Below are 20581 nucleotides of genomic sequence, written 5' to 3' on the forward strand. Positions count from 1 at the left end.
ACCAAGGTGCATATTCATGAAAACATTATTAAAGGTTACCACAAAAGCAACAATAAAGCCTATCCACTGTCAACTGTAAACAATAGTCCTGATTAAAAAGAACAGCCTTTCGTTTTGCAGTAAGCTACATGTATTGTCTGCATACCGAGCAGCCGTCTGACAGGGCCTTGATGAAGGGGTTGTTGTCGTAGGACATCTCCTCGTCGTTGGAGCCCAGGAAGCGCAGTGCCTTATCATAGCTGTCTGCCTTGGCGTCGTACCAGGCCACAGACTGGTGGCAGATGTAGGTGAAGTTCTGCCTGGCAGAGGAGCTCAGCAGCTTGAGGAAAGTCATCTGGACCGAATTTATAGAGTTCTCCTCCACATCCACGTAGTTTAGCTGAGGGAGGGAGGGAGGGAGGGAGGGAGGGAGGGAGAGATTTAGACAAAGCTCCAAGACAAAATGTTGGCTAAAACACAAACAAATGGAAGCCATGAAAGACTAATGTGTGTTTGTTGCCATTTTAAGGGGAAAACATTTGATAACTAAGTGGAAACCTCTAGAATTATTCCATAGAGGATTGGATTTTGTTTTACTTACTATTTTGCCACGTTTGAATTCACTGAACCATGAACCTGGAGCCTCCTTTGGCCAGTTGGATATTCTGACCTATTGCACAGAACAAAGCAAGCAAACCATGAATGAAAAAGGTTAACAGGTTGGAAAACAATACGTTTGTTGTTCACATCCTCAGACTCTCACTCTTCTATTCATTGGCATTACAGATTTTGGACAAATGGACATCACTTACGCCTTGGGACTTCTTATCTGGGTAGATACAAGTCTCCCCTCCAGCGGTGAAGTTACAGTAGACTCTGAAGGAGTCTCCTGTACATCCCTGGTTAGGATCAATCCAGTATTCACCTGAGGATTAAAGACCGGTGAAGATTAGACTGGTGAAAATCATGTGCTGAACTGTGACCAGATGGTTCTCCTGTATGAGTCTTACTCAATCTCTATCAGGGATCAGGCACATATTTCTGATAAGATAGGCTATTCCTAAGTCATAACCCTGTCATATAGGGCTATAATACCCTGGTGTAACCCTATCTAGGACCTACCATCTGGGAAGTCAGGCTGGCTGAGGTTCAGGTCGTTGCAGGTCCTGGCGGGGTTGTCCTGGGTACCCATAGGGAACTTCATGCGCTCGATGTCCTGCTTGAGGTTGTTGAGGGAGCCGAAGACGTCCTCCATGCCCGTCATGGCGTCCATGCCGTAGTCAGGGATGGCCTCGTCTGCCTGCTCGTCCGCCTCCCGTCTGTTCTTCCTGCTGCCCTGCTGGATGGGCAGCGGCTGGATCATGTCGCCAGGGGGACCCTGCAGCAAAGAGGGGGAACGGTCAATGTCATGGCCAATCAGGTAAGGTCTTATTGAGAGCATAATGCATCATCTTGTGAAGGCGTTACATAATCAGGGTTTCTCATAAAGGTACTGTACCACTCAGTGTTCTCCAATGCTATAGATACATTGGACAGCATTACGTTTTTCAAAGTCAATTTACAGCACCAGATAGGGTCCAAGAATAAACCCCTATACATACACTATAGAGTATAAATGTTCACTTACAGGTGGTCCGGGGGGTCCAATTATGCCTGTGTCTCCCTTCTGACCAGATGTACCCTATGAGGACAAGACACACATGAGACTATGAGGGATGAGGCAATGACATCACACAATGAATACACAGAGAGATCTAATACAGAGAGTCTTCTTAGAGAGAGAGGGTCTTGACTTACAGATGATCCCTTTGATCCCTTAAATCCTGAAGGGCCCTAGGGGAGGAAGATAAGACAGATAAGACAGTTAATAATGAGGATAACAGTTATGATAGGATTGATATATGCTGAAGATTTGACACAGAGAGGAGGAGCTTACAGGAATACCGGGAGGGCCAGGAGGACCGAGGGGACCAGGAGATCCAATGAGACCCTGAGAACACACAGGAGAACGAGCCAATAAGAAAGTGTAGAAACATGATAATGTGTTACGATTATGCGTATGGTCTCGGTAGTACAGAGGTCATATTAGAGGACTATAGTATATGGTCAGAGCGTTCTCATTGGTTGAGGATCACTTACACCATCACCCTTGCCTCCGCCAGTACCCTGGGGTCCAGGCAGACCTCGGTCTCCCTTCTCACCATGCTCACCGGGCGGCCCAATCAGACCAATCAGACCTGGATGACCCTGGGGGAGGGAGAGACAGGTAGACACGGTGTCAGGTTACAGCGTTCGTTAAGTAACGCTCAAAAAGAAAGTTAATGGAATTAATGAGTACGCAAAATCTTTATGAAGCGAAAGTTATACTCTGTTCAAATGATGGTAAAAAAAACCACCTGTAGGTTTATGAACAATTTCTGGCTGAAGGGCCAGAAGACTGTCTTTGTTACGCCTGTAAATAATTAGCATGTTTATAGTTGTTGTCTGATTTAACAATGGTGGACCTGCTGGATCAGCACCTGCTAGCTAGAGTTATGGCCTTATGCTTTCCCATTGGACTACTGAATGCTGGCAATAAACCAGTGATCATAACAAAGATAATATTATATTACTTATGCATATTCAATTACAGCATTAAATCACACTCGGACACGATGAAAAAACTCTGACTTCATAAAGTACAACAGCCTACAAAACATTCTTAACTAATACAAGAGAGAGAGACGGCACACAAGTTTGCCCCTGGAACTATAGAAAGAAGGCTTTGAAACAGATATTTAAAAACTAACAATGACAAATACAATTTCTCCTTAGATAGTCATGTCTATGTCTTACCTTCTCTCCCTTTGAGCCAGGATCACCTTTCAAACCAGGAAGTCCAGGAGGTCCCTAGGTATGGGGGGAAACATGAGTCTGTCAAATGGAGCTCAACGGATTGAAGACAGTCAGATAGTTAGATCCACTGTCTGGTAAGCAGTGAAGGAATGTCTCTCACCATGGGTCCAGGAGGGCCATCTTGTCCAGAGGAACCAGGAAGTCCTTGCTCACCCTGAGAATATACAGTGTATTATTTAACAATTTTAACAATGTGAAGATCATGTATAGCAGTATATACAGTACCATACAGTATGGTATATGTTATGACATGTAGCCTACAGGGATTATAATCTGATCTAGCCAGATGAACTCACAACAGGTCCAGGGATTCCACGCAGACCTTCTGGACCGGACTTCCCAGAGGGTCCCTGGGGTCCGACGGGTCCGGTTTTACCAACAGGCCCCTCATTACCAGACTCACCCTGTAAACAGAGAACAACATCAGAACACATACAACTGACTCAACACAGCAAACAGAACAATGTAGTTTATTACAAATGTAGCGAAAGAATTCAGTGAAAGATTCAATGAAAATCGGTTCTCCCTAACAAAAACACTTCTGTTATAGAGCCATCTTTACACGATGTTATCCATCCTCCGTGAGAACTGAGAGGGAACTTTAGAGTATTGAAGATTCATAGATTTCACATCATCTTGGATGACAGGATCTGAGGATTAAACCATTCTCACGTCCAATTAGGCCTCAGCATTGACACACCAGGATCTCAGTGAGGCTTTGCACTTGTCTTCGTCAAATCAGCTCTAATCCCAAACGTCTTTTTGAACGGATATGTTGTTTGTGTGTGTGTGTGTGTGTGTATGTGTATGTGTGTGTGTGTGTGTGTGTGTGTGTGTGTGTGTGTGTGTGTGTGTGTGTGTGTGTGTGTGTATGTATGTATGTATGTATGTATGTATGTATGTATGTATGTGTACTCTAAAACAAATCACTGAGAGAACCATTATATTTCTCTAAGCAGTATTATGGTTGGAGCAGGGGGAAAGCAGTAGGAGCAGGGGAAAGCAGTAGGAGCAGGGGAAAGCAGTAGGAGCAGGGGAAAGCTGGGACATCATCTCACCTTGGATCCCTTCTCTCCTTGCCGTCCCTCATTGCCAGCTTGTCCAATAGGTCCCTGTAAAGGAAAGAAAGACATCACCCATCAAGTTTGGATACAGTGCCAAAGGTCCTGACGACTTTAACAGTCTAGATAGAAAACAAAAACGAAAAAAAAAATGAATTCAACACAACAGAAAAATCCATACTGTATGCTGCCACAAGTAAACAATGACTTCTTTTTTTTTTTCCGTTGACAAGCAATAACTGAATGTTCTGACCTTGAGTATGAGCAGAATGCAGGTCAGATTGGGACCAACAACAACACACTGCCCTACATTCCAAACACACACTGGCACTGTCGCTAAAAGCATCTATAAGCAAAAAAAAGAAATGAAAAAAAAAGACTGCCTCTGGCCAAAGTCTTAGAAGCCGGTTGCCATTTTGGCATTGGGGAGCATAATCTAATGGAGCAAACTAAAGAGACTAGGCGTACTGTAGATGTGAGTTAAGTGCATCAATGCGTACTGTTTGTGTGTGTCGTTTTTATCATGCTGCCGAGCATCACCATGCTTCAATGGCCAGCGGTCCTGAGTCAACTTAATTGAGATATACTCAGGGAAAGACTCTTTTGAAATACGGTAGTGAGAATTGTAAGATTAAAAAAAAAATGCAACATCAACAAAATCCATAAATAGGCACTCTTAGAAATAAGTTTTAATTTGCCCAATAGCCTAATGCACAGCATGGTATCTAGGAATTCATGAATTCAACCGGCACAAATTGCTTACCTAGCAAAACCCTTCCCTGAAACGCATGAACAACCCATAAACACCTGCATTTTAAGTTCAGGGCACAGAATGGAATCAAAAAAGGCAAAATGAATAACACTGACACATTGGGGCATTCAAAGCTAAAGGCTAAAAGTCTGTATAATATATCTAAAGCACGTATTACCCTCTGGAATTGCTGACATGCTGAAGTTCAATATTTATGGCATCAATAACTGTGTATCAACATGTAGGGAAAGGAAAGACTGTGGCTTTTAAACTTGCTTTCCTCCATACATATTTAATAACTGTGACCTTGAGTCAGAATCATGAGAGGAAATTAAATTAGACATTACAAGTGAGGGTAGCCCCAGCAGCATTGTAAGAAGAAACTCAAATAAAAGTACATGAAATAGGTTGAAATTGACTTTGAATTGAATTGAAAAATACCTTTAAAAAAGTGTACTCGTGTTAGACTGTGCCAACCTTTCATTGGACTGCATTAGTCCAGCACTTTATTGGTCATAAAACATTATAGCTTTAAATGGCGAGGCTCATAAAAATGCTATGTTGCTAAAACAAAATAATCTCATCTCGAACAAGGTCTGATGTGACAAGAACAGCTTTTGGTGCCAGAGCTAAAACTGACAACTTAATTTCCCTACTTTAGAGGCCATCCCACCACTTCCACGTTGCCGTCAGTCAAACTTACAGTAGGTCAATATTCTATTAAAAAACCCCTCTAAATGTTGGCTTGTCTAGAGACTCGTTCAGTCAAAGGAAATTAGTTTTCTATTGTATTTAGAGTGTTGATTCAGTGGTGCTTTGACTGGAGTAATGGCAGTCGTTAACTAACCATGGCTCATTTTATAGAGCATATGCGTTGTGGTTTTATTCCATTCACACGTAATCAATGTCATCCTGTCTCGTGTGATTTCCTGTCGGTACTCACCCTCTTGCCGGGAGGTCCAGGTACGCCAGCCTCTCCAGATGGACCAGCTGGGCCCTGAAACAGCAGAGAGATCAGTGAGACCAAACACTTAGGTGAGCTCGGCAACACTTAATTCTCTTGTTCATGCCCATGCATAGACATGGATAAATAATGACTATAAAACTGCTGCAGGTACGCTTTGAGGCTGAGTTTACAATGCAGACCGACTGGTGGAAACATATTGGTGACATTTACAGTCTGTTTACATGAGACGTTTCATGCGTTCGGAACATAAAAGGTAAATATCAGTGGACTTACAGGCTGACCGGCATCTCCGTCGTCTCCTTTGTCTCCTCCCAAGCCATCCAGACCCTGCAGAAACACAACACAAACATTAGTACGGTGACCACAACATAGCTCATCTGGTACAACCGATGATACACTATATAGAACATTCTGGGTTTTAATGTAGAAAACCAACCTCAGCTCAAGCTGTTCTGCTCACTGATCATGAGTTATTATTACACATCCATAAATTATAAAAGCTAATATTGCCTGAGAGGTGCAGCACATCATATCAATGTGGAGCTACAATATGTATGTTTTGTCAAGATCTCTTTATAGTACTTACACCAACACCGGGCTCACCAGGGGGACCAGGGTCTCCAGGGAAGCCAACAGGGCCCTGCAGAGAGGCAGTAAGAGAAGCATTGATCTTGAGTCAGATCCTCGACAGAATCATAGAACAAGTGACAGCACCAACAACAGTATCAATTATCTACTGTGTAAGACCATGGGGGTGGTGACGTACAGGGTTTCCCTTGGAGCCATCGTCTCCAGGGGGTCCGCGGGCGCCGGCGGGTCCAGCAGCTCCAGGTGGGCCTGACTCTCCCTTCTCACCTGTATCTCCCCTGGGACCCTGAACAGAGACACCAGAACTGTCACCACACTGGCATCACAGCTGTCAAACGATTGGCAATACGTTCACAACACTGGCATCAGATTTGTCACATCAGAGGTGGGATGCCAAGATACAATGACAAACCCTCTTATGCAATTATGATGAATGAGGAATACTACAGTATGTGATTCGCTAATCCTTGAAATAGAAAACATACAGTAAGCCCCACTCACTCGCCTACATCATTAATATCAACGTGTGTTTATACCTCCTACGGTATGGGAGGGAATTGACTATTTCTGGCTGTAGACCAGAAACACAGGTGGAGAATAATCACTAGCTACTCAGCTCATTAACTGGCCCATTACAGCAGACCTGTTTTTCAGTCGATGCCAAAGCAGCACCTCTCAGATAGGCCGTGGTGCCACCGTGGCCCTATCTGTCACTGTAAACTGATACGGAGGAGCAGACAGCCCTGTCCATACGCCCTGATGGAGGAGAAGAGGAGGAGAGTCCTGGCTAACCTAACAGGTATACCGTAGTGACAGCCATGAACCACAGCGTTAGCATAGCCAGGGATCGATGATACAGCTTTGATATGAGATAAACAGGCTCGGGAACTTGGGAAGCCAATGCGGTGAATATTGATCGACGTTTTTTTCATACTGGAGGAGAGTGAATTGGTGGGAATATGTTGTCAACGTCAAAATAAGCGAATAGAATATTGAGGCGTCTTCTCCTAAACCCTGTTGAGGTGATTAATAGTTCCACAGTGTAACTGTTCAAATATGGCAGCGCTCATTATCTCTTAAAAAGGGAGTGCTCATTAGCTTTTAAAAAGCTCCCTGGCTCCAGACTGGGCTGTGAACAACGATGACTGGGAGGGGGAACAGTAAGGGGTAGACTTCCCTGCTGTTACTCAGACAAATAACAAACAAGGCTCAATTAGCAGAACTGAAAGATATTTACTCAAAGATTTTTTTAACGAAAACAATGTACCCTTGGGAATTCACACCCCAACAGACTCACAAACCACAAGAAAATGACATACAGTAGGTGCTACTTCATGTATGTACTTTTTCATTTATATCTATTTTTCCTGTTTACCTGTTGCTAATATTATTGTATTTCGGTTGTTTTATAAACTGCTACAACTGAATTGCCTTGCGATCGGAGAATCAAGAATCTGAATCTGAATCTGAATCTTTTTTTTTTCGAGTCTAACATGCTACTTACTCCGGCACCGGGCTCTCCTGATGGTCCTGGGTTGCCTGCTTCACCACTCTCACCCTGTAGAATCACAATTAGAACATGGATTAACCTGGTGACCAAGAACAATTGTTTTCATGATATCCATTTTTCAAAATAATGGGTAAACAGGCCTCCAGACATGTTTAATTCATACCTTCTCTCCGTTTCCTCCCATGGCACCTATACCACCAGGAGGTCCTTGTGAACCCTGTTGAATAGACACAAAACCGCTGTTGATAAACTCCTACTATTAACTACGGTACCAACACATGTCAGGGTACAGTACCTGCGGCGTATAGACATAGACATGTTTTTGATTAAAAAAAAAACGAACAAACATTTTAACCACACTTACATCAGCTCCGCTAGAACCCTGAGGACCCCTTGGGCCTGGGGGGCCGGGTGGACCCTGTCAACAAGCAGGGAGAGGAATCAGACAAAGACTACAACTCAATACTGTAGGTGTGTAGACTGTGGAACATCTTAAACATCTTCTAGATGGAATTAAAGGTACATGTCAATCAAAGGTGAGGGGGGATATTAAAGGTATGAAGGGAGAAGAAGAGTGTTGACTCACCATTGGGCCGACGTCACCGTTCTCCCCCTTCTCACCTGGCGGGCCGGGCAAACCCTGAGAGAGGAGAGGAGCTCGTTAGCGTTCAACAACCGGCTCTGTCTCATCATAACGGGAGATCTTCACCGAAACGGACATGAGAGCCGTTCTCTCAAAGTTGTTAAAAAACTCTATAAATGAGTTCACGATTGAAACCACACACTATTCAATATTTATCATCTAATCATTCGAACAACATGCCAATAAGTCTGAATCCATATTTCATGACATATAGTAGCAGGCACACAAACATTTTGAAAACGCTCATTCAGAATGCATGCTGATAGATTGATAGTGGAGCTCTGAAAGCACCATGGAGCAGAATACATTAACACGCCCTAATCCTTCTGAGTAAACACACAATTAGTCAAAAGGAACACCTTGGTAATTAGGGGGCTACAGGAGGCCCCGCGCATAATCAGGCTATCTTAATTACAGGGTGTGAGCGCCATCCCTCACTGTCGACAGGAAACAGGAAATAAAGGAAGCATCACAGCCGGAGCAGACAATTTGGTTTTGTGATTTGTAATTGTGCATGGCGGATATCATTTCGATATTATTGTGACAATGGGTGGGTTTCTGTCTAGCCTGAGTGACAGTGAAACAGTAAGAGAGGTCTGTCTGGCTGACTCGCTGATTTGATATCAATCTGTATCATTATTGTTATTTAGTTTTTTAGCTGCACTCTATTGATAAAGGAAATTCGATTCAGGAGTGCTCAATCGATTGGTGGGCGGAATTCATCTTTAATAATAAGTTTGTGTAAAAGTAGAGTGACAGGAATATCAGTCATTGCTCTGCTACAGTGTGGGAGCACTTTTAGGCTGTTTTGTTTGATTGATGTCTGCTTAGGCTAATTTATAAAAACGCAGTCACTGAAACCTCTTGTCAGAGTAAAATAGGTGTATGGGGGCGGGGGTACATAAATCAAACGTCAAATTAATGTACGGATATGAAGCAAACTTCATAAACACTGACTTGGAGCTGTTTTTTTTATATTGTGTGTTTGATATTCAACTGCGGAGACTGTAACAAAGGAATATATGGAGTGAAGATTAAAGTGAACTACAGTACACACACACCACACACACCACACACACTCACGCACACACACACCTACACACAGACACACACACACTCTGAGACATCCTTTTTGGCATTTCAACAAAATCCATTAGTTCAGGCCGAATCGATAAATGTTTACTTATGCGTTGGCATTTCCCTACAATTTCTGTACAACACATGAAATATAAAGACATTCAAAGTATAATCAAATCTGATATTTACTCTATCCCTCAACATCCTCATCAGATGGCCCTGCCCGACTGGCTCGAATTCCAATATTCCACAGCAAACACATTTCAAACTTTGTAGGGCTTTCAAATCACAGCGATTAATTTCCCCTCAGTCAAAAATCATTAATGCTACAGATAATTAGAGTGAAAAGCTGAGCTCATGGTGGCTGGTGCCATCTATCCAAGGGCAGCTTAGCCAAACATAATTAAAATAGTTACAGATGGGATGCATTATTCCCAATTAAAAGTCAATTGCGCTAAATACAGTGACAACGCTATCTGGCCCTATTGACCAGCATGGCCTCGCTCTACTTTCATCCTTACTAAGTCCTTGGATAATTGACATAAAGTAATACTAAAAGAGTGATATTTTACTGTCATTGTCAATATCGGCTCAGTGGCTAAACTTCCAATAGCCCTCTCTGTACAGGAGTGGGACGTTCTGAAGTGCTTCTTTAATATGACGTTCTAGTCATGGGGATATAAAACAGGGAATAGAATATGCCTGAGTATGGAATACTAAACTATGATGAGTGAGGTTATCACACACTGACGTTCTCTAACCATACAGTATGGGTGCTCGACACCGGGGGGGGGGGAAATACACCTTATTATTATTACCTTAGTTAGGGCACATGGGTGGTTGATTGACAGCGTATGCAAAACCGGCTCATACATTCTAGAAATAAGTACCTCACATCTCCCTATCATGGACCTTTAATCAGACTCTAGCTCTGCTGCTGTTGCCTCGGGACATAACTCTGACAACAAGCTCTGCGCCGCCGCGGCAGATGTGTTCTTAGTTAGGTCTGGGAACGCCGCGAGGGCGGCAATGACTGGATGATAATGATGAACTATGACTGGAAACCAATGGCGGGTTTCCTACAATTAGTGTGCAGGAAAAAAGCCAGCGAGCGACGGTGATGGATTTTCAGCAGTGTGTGCATTAGGGGAGCGACGGAAGGGGAGCTTGAGGGAGAAAAACATGACTTGCCCAGAGGCTACACAAAGTCTTAATAGAAGCAGGGTTTCATCAATAAAAAGGCATGAATGTTTTCTGTTTCGTTTTCTTTCGTCTGAAGGAGTTGGGGAAGATGAAATGTTCTACGTTATGGGGTGTTAATGTATGCCATCCGTATGAAAAGGAGAACTCATTCTATCATTCTATCAGTCTAACGTGCATGTCTTGTGTGCTTTCAACATGTTCAGGTTGCTGTGTGTGTGTGTGTGTGTGTGTGTGTGTGTGTGTGTGTGTGTGTGTGTGTATGTGTGTGTGTGTGTATGTGTGTGTGCATGCTCGTGTTTTCGTCTGTGCATGAGATACTGAAGTCTTCTTACCTGCAGTCCGATGGGGCCTGGTAGACCTGGGAAACCTCTGGATCCTTCGTCTCCCTTCTGGCCAAACATACCCTGCTGACCCCTGGGTCCTGACTCTCCGTCACTTCCCTGTATGGGAGAGGTCACAGTGACATCACACAGGTCAGAGGTGACACACACGTACAGTACCAAAACAACTGGACCACAGGAATCAGTCTAACAGCCCCAAAACTCCTCCTAGTGGGGCATTTTAGCTATAGGGCCAATGTAGAGAGTGAGGAGGTGAAATGTGCTGACAGAAGCTCTTGAGCAGCAGAGGACCAGGGCTGAGGAGAAGTGTGGGGGAGGCAGACTGAAGTGCTGACAAACAGGCGCTTTCAGTTCAAATGCACGGCAGGCTCCTGCCAACACTTGGAAGAGCTTTGGTGGGGGGGGGGTTGGGGGGGGGGGGGGGGGGGGGTTAGGGTTGTGCTTGGGGACATTTTTGTTGCCTTCAAGAGAAAATGGATGGGTGGGGGGGTGGGGTGGGGTGGGGGGGGGGGGGGGGCGGGCCACCTACCCCTAGTGATGGGTGATCACTGGGCATGTTATTGGCCCTACAGAGCCCTGGAGATGATAGAATACTGTACTGCTAGCTAGAGCAGACTAGAGTATTATTACAGTCCTGATAACCTCCAGCACTGAGCCATGAAAATGCTCTCTGGTTGTGAGTGCTCTCTGGCCGTGGCTGCACAGTCCACAGAGGAGCAGGAGGACGCTGAGGTACTGTGTGAGCAGTGGAGGCCGGTGGAGGGAGAAATCGGAGGACGGGGCTCATTGTAATGCATGGAATGCAATTAGGAATGGTATCAAATACGTGTGTTTGATACCATTCGTCATTCTCTTCCATGCATTACAATGAGCCAGTGTGTGTGTGTATGTGTGTGTGTGTGTGTGTATGTGTGTGTGTGTGTGTGTGTGTGTGTGTGTGTGAATGTAGGTGCAGGGGAAAGCACAGTCATGTCACCGTCATACTGAGCAATGCATTGTAGTGGCAGTATTGTGGTCCTGAGTTTTATCAATGGATATTATTCCTGTTGTTTGGGGGGAAAAAAAAGAGAGGAGTTTTGGAGAACTTTCAAAAGGGTAGGGAGTAATTACCGCTGGACCAGGATTTCCGATCACACCCTGAAGACCGATTGGACCGGGAGGACCCTACAGCAAGACAAGAGGGACACAATTAACACAACAACAGATGTTCTGTACTCTTACTTGTGAGTGGAGGGAGAGGAGAGAGCTTCTGACAAAATATATTAATAGAATAAGATACTATTATAGAAAAGGTATCAGTGGTCATAGTAGTATCCGTGGTAACTAGTATGGTTCTTAATGGACATTCCCCAACAGGTTCAGGTCATTTAAGTTCACCATGTCTTAGAGTAAACTATATCTTACCACATCAAAGAGAAACACAGAAAGAAAGAAAACATATAGACTTACTTGTTCACCCTTGTCTGCTTTGCTTCCCTTCTGGCCGGGTTCACCAACTTCTCCCTGTAACACAGGCACTTTAGGTCACCCAATCTTACAAACTTCTTTCTCCGCTGTTTTGTAAAGTCAAGACCGATATTTTCAAATGTCACCTTTGCCACGACTGGGTGGTAAATATTATTCAGGAGATTTTAATTTGATTGGCCAACCAAGACCTTGGGGGTTGGTGTTTGCAATTAATTGATTACTTGGCTCTCTGCCCTCCCATTGGCATCATATTGACACAGTGACGTGATACGGACGTGACAGGGATCGGAAATGTCTGATGCCACAACTTCCATAGATTCTAATTCATTGCGGAGTGCATTAGCCACAGACATCCACTTTGTTTGCCTGGGGCTAACATAATATGCTAACTAATGACTGCGGTGTTAGTGCATTGTGTTTGCTCGTGTGTGTACAGTACAGTAGGTGAATTGATGTATATCTGGTGTACTGTGTGTACGACAGTGTACTACAGCATACACACTATACGACTACATACTACACTATACTACTACACACTATACGACTACATACTACACTATACTACTACACACTATACTCTGAGAGCATGTTTGTTTGGGTTTGATGAGTGTTACAAGTTCTGCGGTAATGACATATTCTGTACGGTACCTTGTCACCGTCCTCTCCAGGTGGACCCTGAGGGCCGGCAGGACCAGGAAGACCAACTGGACCTTGGATGCCGTCACGACCAGCAGGTCCCAAAGGACCTTTCTCACCCTGGTCAGATCATATGGGACATAAGGACAGTCAATAACCAGCCTATACAATATACGTGGTTACTCAAATATGCCTCTATTTGTCAGGTGTGGGTGTACTCAAATGTGTACTTAGGTGAAGTGTTTAAGTGCACAGATGTGCAGTTAGGTGAAGTGTTTAAGTACTCAGTAGATACACATACATCAGGTGAAGTTAGTGAGTACTCAGTAGATCTGTACTAAGGTGAAGTGTGTGAGCACTCAGTAGATCTGTACTAAGGTGAAGTGTGTGAGTACTCAGTAGATCTGTACTAAGGTGAAGTGTGTGAGCACTCAGTAGATCTGTACTAAGGTGAAGTGTGTGAGTACTCAGTAGATCTGTACTGAGGTGAAGTGTGTGAGCACTCAGTAGATGTGTACTAAGGTGAAGTGTGTGAGCACTCAGTAGATGTGTACTAAGGTGAAGTGTGTGAGTACTCAGTAGATCTGTACTAAGGTGAAGTGTGTGAGCACTCAGTAGATGTGTACTAAGGTGAAGTTAGTGAGTACTCAGTAGATGTGTACTAAAGTGAAGTGTGTGAGTACTCAGTAGATGTGTACTAAGGTGAAGTGTGTGAGCACTCAGATGTGTTCCAGGTAAATAGTGTGAGTACTCACAGGGCCTCCCTTCTCTCCGGCTGGGCCAGGGGGTCCCTGAGGGCCATTGCGTCCAGTCAGACCGATAGGGCCACCGGGACCGGCAGCACCGCGCTCGCCAGGAGAACCCTATCACATGACCACACATGACGTCATCAAACTGAGTCACTCTTACAACACCTGAGGTGTTAGTTTATTTTCATTTTGAACTACATCCATCTGAAAGCCAGGCTCCGAGAAGGACCGAATTGGACTCCTTGAAGCCAACAAAACCCACACTTCATCGCTGCCTTCGTCACACGTGGTACATTAAGGAATTCTCTTAGCTATTGAATGTTTTACCACAAAATAGGCAGCACTCAAATGCTCTAGACCTGCATTCAGTGGCTGACTCAGGCAAAACTAAGAGCTTTCACAAATACAGTACTAATTGAAGCCGGGTGCATTATCATCCAATAAGGATGCAGAAAATTAGGTTTGCTAGAGCACATAAGCTACTGCTAAAAGATCAAAAAGACCATAGTAAGTGCTGTAAAGTCATGATCAGCCCAAAAAAATATCATACTGTACCTCATAAGGAGAAGAAAAACAACACACACACAGGCACGCATGCACGCACACACAGGCACGCATGCACGCACACACACACACACACACACACACACACACACACACACACACACACACACACACACACACACACACACGTGATTTAGCGACACATCTGAGCGGCCACCTGGTGCCTGAGGCCCGGCTCTTCTAATGGCAGGCATCCTTTGTGACTCACAGCCTGAAACTGTCAGCTGGTCTCTGCCTAAACAACGCACGCACGCACGCACGCACGCACGCACGCACGCACGGACGCACGGACACACGCACGCACGCATCCTCTCTCTCGGCTCTCTGACTAAGCATCTAGCTATATACGGCACACACACACACACCCTCTGCTCGGCAGGCACAACGCCGACTCAAAGTATGCGAAAATTGGTGTGTGTGGGCAGTGACTACAGGGATGATGGGTGACATGCAAAGAGAATCCAGCTACTTTCTTTTAGGACTTGAAAACTTTCAATTGCTCCTTGCTGCTCCTTGCTGCTCCTTGCTGCTCCTTGCTCGGGGGCCATAAACGAACCCCTGAATGGCTTACGTGCAGCAGAGCATAAATGAAAAAGAAAATTCTAAGAACTGAACATGACAACCTTCAGAATAAAGTGTCAGGGGGTGAGAGGGGTGGGTGGGGGGTGTGGGGGGCTTCGGCGTACCCTATAATGGGTTTAAACAGTGAATACATCCCCTTTAATGGACCAAGCCTCTAGATCGTGCCCCCTGCCTATCAAGAATAATCAGCCATCATTATCGACCCGCCACCTGCTTAAGTTCCCTTCCAGAGCTTTTCCATGTGCTGCTCTGGTCTCCGAAAGAAAAAAAAAATAGTTTTCAATACGGCTCCTGTGGCACAAAAGGTAGGGTAACCATAGAAACAGAATACTTACTATTGGGCCGGGTGGACCCTGTGGACCTTCTCCTCCCTTTAAGCCACCAGGACCCTGAAACGAGAAGAGGAGAGGAGGTTGACATTAAGTTCACTGCCGAGCCTGCACAATGCCATCAAGGCACAGTAATCACAGCTGTCAAATGGGCTCTAAACTCTGTGTGTGTTTGTGTGTGTGTGTGTGTGTGTGTGTGTGTGTGCGTGTGCGTGCGTGTATGTGTGTGTGTGACAGAGAGAGAGAAAGAGTGAATGAGTGAGCGAATGAATGTGTGTGTGTGTGTGTGAGTGGCTGTACAGTATGCATACATGAGTGTGTGTTGCGTGGTTGAATACATATAACCTTATAAATAACAGACAGGTTGCAGCACGGGGTGTTAGTCTTCCACCAACTTCCTGAATTATTCACCATTATCAATCAAACACTGCCTAAATGTGAATCAAATGACTGGTGCCCAGATGCTTCCATGCAGTTCATCTATCTCCTGGTTCCTGTCACCTCTCTCAGTCCCTTCCATTATGATGGTGGCGATGAATCATAACACCAGAAGCAAAGATGGCATATGGTAAATGCTGCTCGCCAGAGGCAGTAAAGGCTTTCATTATAATGACTAATTTACAGGCACACACAGAGCCCAGACAGAGCCAAGGGGTGCTTAAACTGCCAAAAGCCTTCCCCGAGCCCTCATCTCTCCGGCTCCACATTTTACCACAGTGTATTAGAAGCCTGGAAGTATCCCACTTGCTGGGTACAAAAAGTTATTTATTGGCTCATATATTGCTCCTATGCCTCTTACTAAGACTGAGAAGGAGGAGCTGTGTGTGTGCGTGTGCGTGTGTGTGTGTGCGTGCGTGTGTGTGTGTGTGTGTGTGTGTTTAAGGAAGGTCAACCCCTTCCACTCATGGGGCAAACACATAACAGTGGTAATAAGTCTCGGTGGTGTTGTGCGGTGCTTTAATGGCCAGCCATGAAACAGGGTTCAACCACAATCAGAGAAGCAGACCGGTCCAAACTGTCTCTGTGACCTATCACCTACACTTTTCTCTTTTATAGTGAGTCTGGGTGCACAATACCACATAGCAAGGCCAATACTGTATAGAGCCATGCATCCTAGTTGTTTATAGGCTGCAGGTATTTAAAGGTCATGGCTTGAAAAGTGAACAATAACTGTTCCAAAAACATTTTAGATGTGACTGTTCTTTCTCAAAAGTGATCCGAGTCATTTTCTGCCCAATCTCCAATGACAATCCATCACTAAGGCTACACCTGATTGCAACAGTGATTAGGCGATACATAATGGTGAAGCATGTCAATGTGGTGGCCTTGTTACCATGTCTGTCCTCTAACCCTCTCTGCTCTCTAACCCAGTGGAGACCTCCAGCCTTCCAACGAGGCCCGGTGCCAAAGCTAGCATTTGGTTGAACAGCAGGTAGTTAGACTGGTAAGGGAGGTTGGGAGCAGTGTTTAACTTTGCAGGGTGTTTGTGTGGAAGTGGTGTGGGGGGGAGCAGGGACTTACCGAGGCCCCAGGAAGACCTCTCTGTCCTGCGAAGCCCCTTAGACCGGCGGGGCCAACCTTTCCAGATGTGCCCATGGGACCTGGGTCACCCTGAAAGGTGAGAGAGAAACACAGCGTGAGATAAAAAAAGAGGATGATAACAAAACAAAAAAACATAAAGGATGACCTTGAGTAAGTGTGTGAAATTGTATTAATTTTAATACTGTATGTGTATATGTATAATTAGCACATGGCATCCTATTCTACAGTATGTCTTCAATTTCTAAAAATAATCAAGATGTGTCATTGGCGTTCTGAGTTCTAGAAAGTTTTTCAATAAACGCTGAAATTCAAATGGGACTTCAAGTAATAGTGTCTAGTGTTTGATTGGACTATTGGAGAGCTTCCATCTCACTTGACAAAATGACTCCCGGATGCATGTGAGATTGCTGGGCAGAGCCAATCCCGTGAAGAGGAGTAGCTTTTGTTTGCTCTTCTTTGCTGAAATAGACTTTGGAGTCACCTTCAGCCTCCATATTCTCTCTCTCTCTGTATTCTCTCTCTTTCACCTCCTCTAACACAGTAGGGTCTCCACTTCAATCAGTCACTTTAAGAGGTACAGCAAAATGTTTTTTTTAACACCACATGTTGCCATCGAATGAATTACTTACTATAATAACACCGATCATAAAGAGGCATTAATATGATAAGGGCAAGAGCGGCATTGTGCTGGGCGAGCCATTGTTATTCAATGGAGGACTCCTACTGCACTTCCTAACCAACTGTTTCCTAAGTGGCGTTGTGAGCCGAGGTTTGTGGAAACGCAAGCTGCGCCCAGATTTCAAATTAATTGAACGCATGCTGCACTGTACATTGTGTTGACCCAGCGCATGCCGATTATCAAGTGTCGGCGCTTACAGTGCATTCGGAATGTATTCAGACCCCTTCACTTTTTCAGCCTTTTTTTCCCTCATCAATCTGTAACATAACAAAATGTGGAAAAAGTGAAAGGGTCTGAATACTATGCACTGTAGCTAAATGTGCCATTACATTTTCAACGACAATCGTAGCTGTTTATTCCTGTACCGGTAGTTGTGTGGACAGACAAAGGATCGACCAGCTCGAGTGAGTTTTCTCCCCACGTACCTTTGGTCAGGTAATACCACTCTCAGAATATGGGGGGGGGGGATTTTACCTTTCCGCCCTCTTTCCCAGCAGCTCCAGGAAGACCTTGCTCGCCAGGGGGACCAGGGGAACCTGGATGTCCTCTCTCTCCAATGGGCCCTGTCTCTCCAGTAGGGCCCTGTCAGGAACAACAGAGGCTGGTTTAGAGTCAGTCGGTACAGTATATTGTAATCTGAGCATCAGGCAACTCTGATCTCGTATCATAACAAAACACAGAGCATGAGGTCAGTTTCCTAATAAACTGTTTGCGTTCAGTGTGTATGCGTACCTGAGGTCCTACGACACCCCCAGGTCCAGGGGGTCCGGTCTTTCCTTGGAAACCCTGGAGAAGAGAGCACATACAGAGAACATTACTTTTAGTGTAACACATGAACAGTAACAGTAATCTAACCATTCGATTTTTTTTGCAGTGTTCCTTGATAGTGTCATCGAATTTGTTTTCCTGCTCTCTGTTCTTTGTCCCCTGTATTTGTGTGACGAGTGATCATCAATGTCCAGATGGTAGCTCTTGCCTAACTCATGACAGCAACAGTCACCTACCGTCTCTCCTCTCTGTCCAGGGTGGCCAGGCAGTCCATCTTTCCCAGGTGGTCCCTACAGACGAAGAGATAGCATGCTAATGACAATAATGGCCACATACATACTGTAGAGCACTACAGAGTATACTATAGCTGGCTGATAAAATGGACTGTCCAGCTCTTCATTTTTTAATTGATCATATTTTCATAATAGTTGTAGTAAACGTGAACCATAACTGTCCAAAATTAAGGATATGAAGGTACACGTTATAGTGGTCCTCATTATGTTAAGGCATCAAGTTGTGCTTTAATCAACAATGTCTTTTGACAAACTTGAACTTGAACATGTTCTGAGTCATTTTGAATTATAAAAATCATACTTACATTGGGTCCTTTAGGTCCGGGGAAGCCCACTGGTCCCTGAGGCCCTTGAGGTCCCTGAGGTAAAAAGGAGAAGAAGACGTGAACATTGGGAATCCAAAAGAATAATCCACACACACGCCTCTATTGAGCTCCTTAAAGAGGTAAGAGATGTTTAGCTACTGTAGCACTCACTCTCTCTCCAGGACCACCGGGAGGTCCGTCATTGCCTGATGTACCCTGTAAACACACCAGAGAAATAGATCAGAGACAGAGGAAGCAATCAATCAAATATATTTGTATAGCGCTTTTTACATAGACAAATGTCTCAAAGTGCTTTACAACAAAAACAATACTAAACAATATAATTCCTCATTCCATTCCATGCATTACAATGAGCCCATCCTCCGATTTATACCTCCAACAGCCTCCACAGCTCCAAACATTGGGAACATGAACTAACCTTGGCACCTGGTTTCCCTGTTGGGCCTCTGGCACCACGACCACCACGTGGACCCTAGATAGAAAACCACACAGAAGCACACACACACACACACACACACACACACACACACACACACACACACACACACACACACACACACACACACACACACACACACACACACACACGCGCAAAGTAGAATTATTTAAGCCTAAACTTGGAAAAGCAGAAGCTTGTGAGTGATTTCACAGATGGATGATTCCCCTACCGTTGGGCCACGTTGTCCTCTTGGGCCTGATTTGCCAGCAAGACCCTGGAAAACGATAACAATCAATGTCTTTATATAGCACACAATCAATCAATCAATGTCTTTATATAGCACACAATCAATCAATCAATCAATCAATGTCTTTATATAGCACACAATCAATCAATCAATCAATCAATCCATCTGGAACTACAATGATTCATAACTGGAAAAAAAGTAAATTTCTGGCAAAGTATTAGACCTTCTTTCCTCTTTTCTCTTCACCTAGAAGTTTAGTCTGAAAACATCAAAGCTATTACCACTGTATACTGGGACTCGACTCTTGGATGAAAAAGAATCATCCGGAACATCTTTCGAGAAATAAATAATCAAATCATCACCATAAGTAGTCACCCAGAGGCACTTGACAGTTTGAACTACCTGTCAATTTTAGCGTTGTGGGTCCTGAGGTGTCTACACATTTCACTGTCTGTCTGCGAGGGAGGATAACAGCTTGTCTCGCCGATCCTCACCCCGCCTTCCCCTTCCACCCCTCCTTCCCTCCTCTTCACCAAACACCTCTCTACTCGACCCCTGCATGCTAGCCTGAGAACCCCTGCTGTAACTATGGATACCCCATGCCATGACTCATTTCCCTCTCATGTTGTGCTTTGATGACATCATTCTTCCGGTAGGTTACGGACAGTAATGCTTCAGACACTGCAGCCAAATTGCCATCCTGTAGTGAGAGATACAAATCTCTCAAAGGAAAGTATGGAATTATTTTAATGCCTTACCCTGGCTCCCTTTTCTCCGTTTGATCCGGGGAACCCAGGGAAACCATTGGAGCCCTGTGAATAGATAAAGATGGTTAGAAAGAGGAAGAGTGGAGATGAAGAAGACGGTACAGTAAGGCTCTCTCCAATATAATAAGGTCCCCCTGAGAATAAGTCATGACACATGGGAAATTGGGACACTTTAAAG

General features: G+C 44.5%; 1 protein-coding gene across 1 annotated transcript in view; it reads right to left on the reverse strand.

Annotated features, from left to right (window-relative positions):
• The window catches only part of LOC310818856 (collagen alpha-1(XI) chain-like), a gene marked incomplete at its 5' end in the record, with an annotated part of 64234 nt that overhangs the window by 1925 nt on the left and 41728 nt on the right, over positions 1 to 20581 (reverse strand). Inside the window, 35 exon segments of the mRNA XM_083689921.1 lie at positions 146 to 379; positions 581 to 649; positions 792 to 904; positions 1102 to 1357; positions 1607 to 1660; positions 1777 to 1812; positions 1916 to 1969; positions 2119 to 2226; positions 2815 to 2868; positions 2975 to 3028; positions 3171 to 3278; positions 3933 to 3986; positions 5630 to 5683; positions 5927 to 5980; positions 6240 to 6293; positions 6420 to 6527; positions 7746 to 7799; positions 7915 to 7968; positions 8116 to 8169; positions 8338 to 8391; positions 11007 to 11114; positions 12126 to 12179; positions 12465 to 12518; positions 13131 to 13238; positions 13874 to 13981; positions 15349 to 15402; positions 16864 to 16953; positions 18038 to 18145; positions 18296 to 18349; positions 18568 to 18621; positions 18930 to 18983; positions 19101 to 19145; positions 19369 to 19422; positions 19619 to 19663; positions 20395 to 20448. Coding sequence (XP_083546047.1) covers positions 146 to 379; positions 581 to 649; positions 792 to 904; positions 1102 to 1357; positions 1607 to 1660; positions 1777 to 1812; positions 1916 to 1969; positions 2119 to 2226; positions 2815 to 2868; positions 2975 to 3028; positions 3171 to 3278; positions 3933 to 3986; positions 5630 to 5683; positions 5927 to 5980; positions 6240 to 6293; positions 6420 to 6527; positions 7746 to 7799; positions 7915 to 7968; positions 8116 to 8169; positions 8338 to 8391; positions 11007 to 11114; positions 12126 to 12179; positions 12465 to 12518; positions 13131 to 13238; positions 13874 to 13981; positions 15349 to 15402; positions 16864 to 16953; positions 18038 to 18145; positions 18296 to 18349; positions 18568 to 18621; positions 18930 to 18983; positions 19101 to 19145; positions 19369 to 19422; positions 19619 to 19663; positions 20395 to 20448 — 2724 coding nt within the window.

This window comes from Argentina silus (assembly GCF_951799395.1).
Source record: "Argentina silus genome assembly, chromosome: 18".
NCBI classification, from domain to species: domain Eukaryota; kingdom Metazoa; phylum Chordata; class Actinopteri; order Argentiniformes; family Argentinidae; genus Argentina; species Argentina silus.